The sequence below is a fragment of the Cygnus atratus genome, chromosome 4, assembly GCF_013377495.2.
Source record: "Cygnus atratus isolate AKBS03 ecotype Queensland, Australia chromosome 4, CAtr_DNAZoo_HiC_assembly, whole genome shotgun sequence".
NCBI classification, from domain to species: Eukaryota; Metazoa; Chordata; class Aves; order Anseriformes; family Anatidae; genus Cygnus; species Cygnus atratus.
Window position 1 is genome coordinate 63,996,564 of NC_066365.1, and position 6,833 is coordinate 64,003,396.

At 51.2% G+C, this 6,833-nt stretch overlaps 1 protein-coding gene across 1 annotated transcript; it reads right to left on the reverse strand.

Moving 5' to 3' along the window:
• Window positions 1-308: 308 nt before the first annotated feature.
• On the reverse strand, window positions 309-1,772 carry DRD5 (dopamine receptor D5). The gene has a single exon (XM_035547345.1). The coding sequence runs from the start codon at window positions 1,770-1,772 to the stop codon at window positions 309-311; it is 1,464 nt and encodes a 487-aa protein (XP_035403238.1).
• Window positions 1,773-6,833: the final 5,061 nt, after the last annotated feature.

Here is a 6,833-nt window from a genome sequence, read left to right on the forward strand (position 1 = left end):
TGAGGATGGCAACTTTCATTCGCAAACACGTTATAAACACAAACTGACTGCAATTAAACCACGATACCTCACCACAGCTAATCAACAAGCCCACCTAGTCCTCTCTCGGGCTGGGGAAGTGCTGCATGAAGTTTGTTCTGTCAGCTCCCTGTGTGACAGTGTCTACATCCTGCAAAGTGCTACACGTACGAGTGAGTTTAGCATGAAGTGACTGACCAAACTACAGCATAAAATCGAGCAGGTTTTTCCATTCAGTGCTAATATTTTGTTGTATAATCCAAGCAGAACTGACCAGGACAGGACGCAATTTAATGTAAACCATTTGGAGTGAAAGGTGTTATTTTGCCTAGTGAAATCTCCCCTTCGCAGTCCAGCTCACAGACAGAGTCGGTGGCAACCTCAGGGTCAGGGGAGATCTGGGACATCCTATCAAAAGGGTCCTCGCGATTCTCCTCACAGTCAACCATGTTTGGGATCATGTTAACATAAGCAGTCACTACCTCCTTATGGAAAAGGGTGTCCTGGTTGTAAGAGATAAGCTCATTGCTTATATTAACTGTCTCCACTGGAGTACTAGAGCAAAACTGGCTGCATCCCAGGAGGTTGGAGAAGACCTTTCTAAAGTCAGCATTGAAGGCATAGATGATGGGGTTGAGAGAGGAGTTGGCCCAACCAAACCAGACGAAGACATTAAAGGTGGTCTCGCTGACGCAGGGAAGGCCTGCATGGGGGTCGCTTGGTGGGCTCTCGCAGAAGGGAACCATGCAGTTCAAAATGAAGAACGGCAACCAGCAGCAGACAAAGACACCCATGATGATGGAGAGAGTCTTCAACACTTTGGTTTCTTTCCTGATGGAGGACTTGAGGCTTGTGTGATGGTGGCAGTCAACATGGTTGCTCCGGCAGCTCTGCGCGTGCTCGGCTGCCCTCTCCAGGGAAGAGATCCGACGGATCTGCACCTGGGCAATGCGGTAGATCCGAGTGTAGGTAACTATCATGATAGCCACGGGGATGTAAAAACTGATCAAGGAGGAGGAAATAGCATAAGTCCTGTTGAGGCTGGAGTCACAGCTCTCTGATGGTCCAGCAAGGGTATCGTTGCTGCCAGAGGTCCCATCGGAGGGTGTCATTGCTGCTAATGCCACCCATGTGGTGCTCAAGTCTTCCGCCCAGGTGGTGACAGCACCCGCTGCTGCCCAACCAGCGCCAAACCCATCTCCGATATCCCCGACAGCCACTGCAGCAGGATCCCCACCTTTGTGCCAGTTGAGCTGGACGGGGATGAAGGAGATGAGCACAGACAGAGCCCAAGCCACACCGATCATCACCAGAGCCAGCCGCTGGGTCATCTTCCTCTCATAGCGGAACGGGCTCGAGATCGCCCAGTACCTGTCCACGCTAATCACGCACAGGTTGAGGATGGAGGCCGTGGAGCACATAATATCGAAGGCCACCCAGACGTTGCAGAAAGCCCCGAAGGGCCAATACCCGGCCACCTCTGCCACCGCCTTCCAGGGCATGACGAGCAGAGCCACCAGCAGGTCCGACACGGCCAGGGACACGATGAAGATGTTGGTGACCTTGCTCCTCAGGTGCCTGTAGCGGACGATGGCAGCGCACACCAACACGTTCCCAAACAGCGTCCAGAGGATGAGCAGAGCGAGCAAACTGCCCGCCGCTACCTGCGCCGCCCCGGGGGCTCCCGACGACACCCGGACCCCTCCGGGGGACCCCGCCGCGGGCTGCAGCGGGCTCCGGCCGCCCCGCAGCATGGCTGGCGGCTCCCGGTTCCCGGCGGCGGGGCGGCGGAGGCCGGGGAGCACCGAGCAGCCAGCGCCGCCCCAGCCCCATAGGGCCGCTGCCCCCCGCCCCGCCGCCCCCCGGCTGCCCTCCGCGTGCTCAGCGCCTCCCCATGCCCGGTCTTCGCGGCTCCGTATGCTCTTCTCCTTCTCGGGATCCCCCCGCCCGGCTGCCCCCTGCCCGGTTGCCCCCTGCCCGGTTGCCCCCTGCCCGGTCCCCCGCTCCCCGCCGGGCGGCTCCGCGCTCCGCCGCCCGAGGTGGCGCCCGCCCGGGCCGCCGGCTGCGATCCCCGAGCTCCGCCGAGCTGCGCCCCCCCCGCTCCTACTCCCCGCCGCCCCCTCCCCGGGCCGGGCCGCCCGCCCCCGCCGCCCTCTGAGCATGCTCGATGCCGGGGACGCCCCGTCCCGGCCGGAGGGGAGCGAGGAGAGAGGGATGGAGAGGACGGGGGGGATTCCCCGCACCGCTCCTTCCCCCCCGCTACGCCCATACATACCCGCGTCCCTGCCCAAAAGAGACGTCCTGGCCATCTCTGCGCCGAGAACAGCCCCGCCGGGGACACTTTGGACGGAAAGTCCCCCTCGTCCCACGGAGGGGAGCGGGGCAGTGCCCCCCTCGCCCCCGGGGCTGGTGGAAGCTGGGGGGCAGCGGGACGGCCGCGTTTGCCCCCCGCAAGGATCGGAGATGGAGCCCAGCTCGGTCACTGCCCCGAGAGGTTCCCACCGGGATCTATCGCAGGCACGAAAGCCGGCAAACGACATCGGATTCTCCCTCGTCTCAGCCCTTCCATGGGGTCAACCGTGCGTAAAAGCCAGAAAACGGAGTTAGGACCCCTGGCAGCCCAGGTGTGAGCGCTGTGCGGTGGGACTCACCATGCACTAATTTACACCTACGTTTCAGACGACATACTTCAGCGATTTTCGATTAAAATACTACAGACTTAGTTTCTCCCAAACCTATTTTTTTAATGTCTTTTACAGAGATCAAATCTGTTCTTTATTCAACATGCTGTTTTGGCACTAAAAGGGCTGAGAAAGCCACTCTCAGGAGCTATCCAGCTCCAGGCAGGTGGGCAAGACTCACTGTGCCTTGCCGGATCCAAAGTGACATGAGGGAGGATACAGCGTTAGTGTTACTAAATACGGAGTCAACAGAATCAACTCTGCAACCTTTTAGGCAATTTTCTAAAATTGTCACAGGAAAAAATGGAGCTGAGCTTCAGCTCTCGCTTAAGAAATTGGCGTTACTTTTCCACATTTAAGCAGAGTTATATTTAATATTGGAGGGAGACTATAGCTTTTGTCACCACTGAATTCTAAACAGCATGACTAAATCAGGGATGCTGAGGCAATGTGTTGCTCACACAAACTCTGCTTTCCTAAGCAGTGCCTCCTACAATTTATATAAGCGAAGGACCAAATTCCACTGGCACTTGTGCACATACACGCAGAAGCCGCTGGTCCACAAATGTGGATATTTTATGTAATAAAAAAAACACCACAATGATATGATTCGCTTATTTAGCATGTATGCATTGCTCCACCAATGCATAGATGTGCATAGACATGTAAATGCACTGACACAGTTTATGTAATACATCTATGCATGCATTTACATGCAGTCAGTATGTGCTATATGTTTAAATAAACATTTAGGTAGCTATAATTGTGCATAGTAATACCCGTAGTCTAATAATAACGTAAGGTGCCCAGAGCTCGGCAGCAGCAGGCACACGCCGGCGGCTCGGTACAAATCAGCGCTGGCGTTTGAGGCGGCTGGGAGCGGCAGAGGTGCAGGCATGCGTCTCCTTCATCTCCTTCATCCAGCTCTGCTGCCTGTGCTGGGGTCAGGCAGCAGGGAGGTGTGAGCAGCTGGGAAAGGAGCCTTAACCCGTCGAAGCAAAAATTGCCTTGAGCGCATTTGTCAGGCATCTGAAGAACAAAATTTGATTCTGCTTTACGCAGCACTGTCTGCAAGAGACTGACCTGAAGTAGGGAGGAGTTTTCAAAGTATCTCTTAGCAGCCAAGTATGGCATTTGGATGTGTCTGGCTCCTGTGTAACTGAGATTTCAGAGCATATAATGCTCTCACATATTTCATCTCTAGCAAATGTTCTTGCGGTTCAGCTGCTGTGAACTGAAGTTCACAGAGGTACCTACAGAAAGAGACCTAGTGCTGAGCTGAGGGAAGTTTCATCAACCAGAGACGTGCCTGGATCTGTAGGTGCACTGGAGATACAGTTTTCAATGTTGATGCAGCATTTCGTGCACACTCAGAACTTATTTCAAGTCACAGGAATGCTCAGGCATTCAGGAATATCTTCACTGGTAGCAGAAAAAGATACAGGTTTGTGGTGAGGCTTACAGCCCGGTGCTACTGGGCTCAGGGGGTGTGGCAGGGGGGCAGGAGGGAGAAATGGGACCGGTGGCTTTCCTGCAGCGCTTGAGGCAGATCATTCAAAGCACCACAGCAGCAATCATATAATGGGGATGTTTGTGGTATGTCACAGTATTCCACCCATTCCATCAATATTTTGGGGGACTGGGATAAAAGCCTTTAGCATTTATAGGTTACTAGCATCTTTTTTTTTTTTTTTTTTTTACTTTCTGTAGGCAGTTTGCATATAAATCTCATTTTATTAATAGTCCATTAAAACCACAGCTGTCACTTGCTGAGAGATTTGGGGTGTGGTTTTGTTTTTTTTTTTTTCATCCTGAAATCATCTTTGTAATGGCATTTGTGCTTTTTCTTCAGAGCTCTGTCTTGTTTCTCTCTCTCTCTCTCTTTTTTTTATTCACCTGTTAAAATTGCACTTGTCTCTCACAGCTGGCAGATTGGAAGTAACTGAATTTAACTGCTATTGCAAGGTTTCTGAGGGAAAAAAAATCTTTATAGTTCCTGATTTTGGAGATGTATGTTTTACTCGCTCTCTTTCCTTTTATTGCAACACAGTCTACTTCCATTTCAAAACACACAAACCCGCTGTTCTCACAGAACGGTCACAGAATGGCCAAGGTGGGAAGGGACCTCTGGAGATCTTCTGGGCCAACCCCCTGCCATGCAGGGTCACCCAGAGCACGTCGCACAGGATGACATCCAGGCGGGTTTTGAGTATCTCCAGAGAAGGAGACCCCGCAGCCTCTCTGGGCAGCCTGTGCCAGCGCTCTGTCACCTCACAGTAAAGAAGTGCTTTCTCCTATTCATCCAGAAACTCCACTGCCCCTTGTCCTGTCCCTGGGCACCACTGAAAGGAGTCCGCCCCCATCTTCTTGCCACCCTCCCCTCAGATATTTGTACACACTGATAAGATCCCCTCTCAGTCTTCTCTTTTCCCAACTAAGCAGGCCCAGCTCTCAGTCTCTCCTCATATGAGAGATGTTCCAGTACCCTGATCATCTTCGTAGCCCTCCGCTGGGCTCTGTCCAGCAGCTCCATGTCCCTCTGGTACTGGGGAGTCCAGAACTGACACAGTGCTCCAGGTGAGGCCTCACCTGGGCTGAGGAGAGGGGCAGGGTCACTTCCCTCTGCTGCTGGCAACGCTGGCCCTAATGCACCCCAGGGCACCATTGGCCTTGTTGGCCACAAGGGCCCATGGCTGGCTCACAGTTAACCTGCTGTCCACCAGGACCCCCAGGTCCTTCTCCACAGAGCTGCTTTCCAGGAGGCCAGCCCCCAGCCTGTACTGGTGCCTGGGGTTATTCCTCCCCAAGTGCAGGACCCTGCACTTGCCTTTGGTGAACTTCATGAGGTTCCCCCAGCCCATCTCTCCAGTCTGTCCAGGTCCCTCTGGATGGCAGCACAGCCTTCTGCTCTACCAGCTACCCCTCCCAGTTTAGTGTCATCCACAAACTTGCTGAGGGTGCACTGTATTCCATCATCTTTCTATAGAAATACATTTATTTTTTTTTTACATTCCCAAAGTCACACATTCTAGCCAAAGAGGTACTCAATGTGAAGAGATAAAAAATAATTAATGCCCAAAGGATGTTAAAATCTGTAGACACAGACATCCTGCTGAGGGTTAGGCGATAAAAGCATCCCAACAAAGCGTTCGCATTACAGTTAGGTCCCAAAACAGGGAAGAAGAGGTAAAGGTGGAGGTGGCTGGAAGTCCCTGCACATTAGGCCCTTTTAGCGAGGTAGCTGGACATGTTCTTAACTTTAGAAGCAAGCTGAAGTGGAGCTATATTTAGTAGCATGTTTGAACGTATGCTTAAGCTCCATCAGTTTCACTCGCTGAAGCTGAAATACTTTACTGCACAGGGATAGACAAAGGTGCATGCGTATATATATATATATAGGAACACAAAAATATTGAGGAAGGAAGGAAGAGGAGAGAACTGGTATCAATTTATTCAGCACAAAAAAGTCCTTTCAGACTTGGTCTGCTTCTGCTGTTCTTGTTTCAAATAATATCTATATAAATATGAGCAATTGGGAAATGATCAGACAGGAGTTATAGGAATTTTATCTAGGAAACTTTCTTAGCTGAACAGAGGACACCAGAAGGGTTAGAACCAGCTGGGAAGATCTGGCAGGGGAAGAAGTTTTCTGGTAAAAGACAACTTTTATTCTTTCAGGTAAAGTTATAAAAACTGCAGAGAGTTTTGAATCTATGAGAAATCAGGATATAGACAAAATGTGTATTTTTAACAGTGAGGACAACTAATGGCTGATAAAATTGATTCAGGGTTGTAATGGATTTGCCATCGTTTGAGGTCTGAAACTCAAGGCTGAATGCATTTCTTAAAGACAGTGCCTCAGCTCCCCTCCCAGCTCCATCCTGCTTCAGATGGCACCAGGCAGGATACTATAGTCTGTGTTGGGAGGAAAGCAATTTTAGATTATTGCAGTTCTACCTTCTGGCCTTAAAACCCATTTAAGTTTTTTTTTTGTTGACTTCAGACTGTGATGGATAGTATTAATTAACCATGTAAGAGAATAAACGGCCCTCCCAGTATCTCTGTTGATTCTTTTTTTTCTGTAAAGAGTGTGATATGGTTCCTACATAAGCTGTTGATCATTCTGTGGTTGAA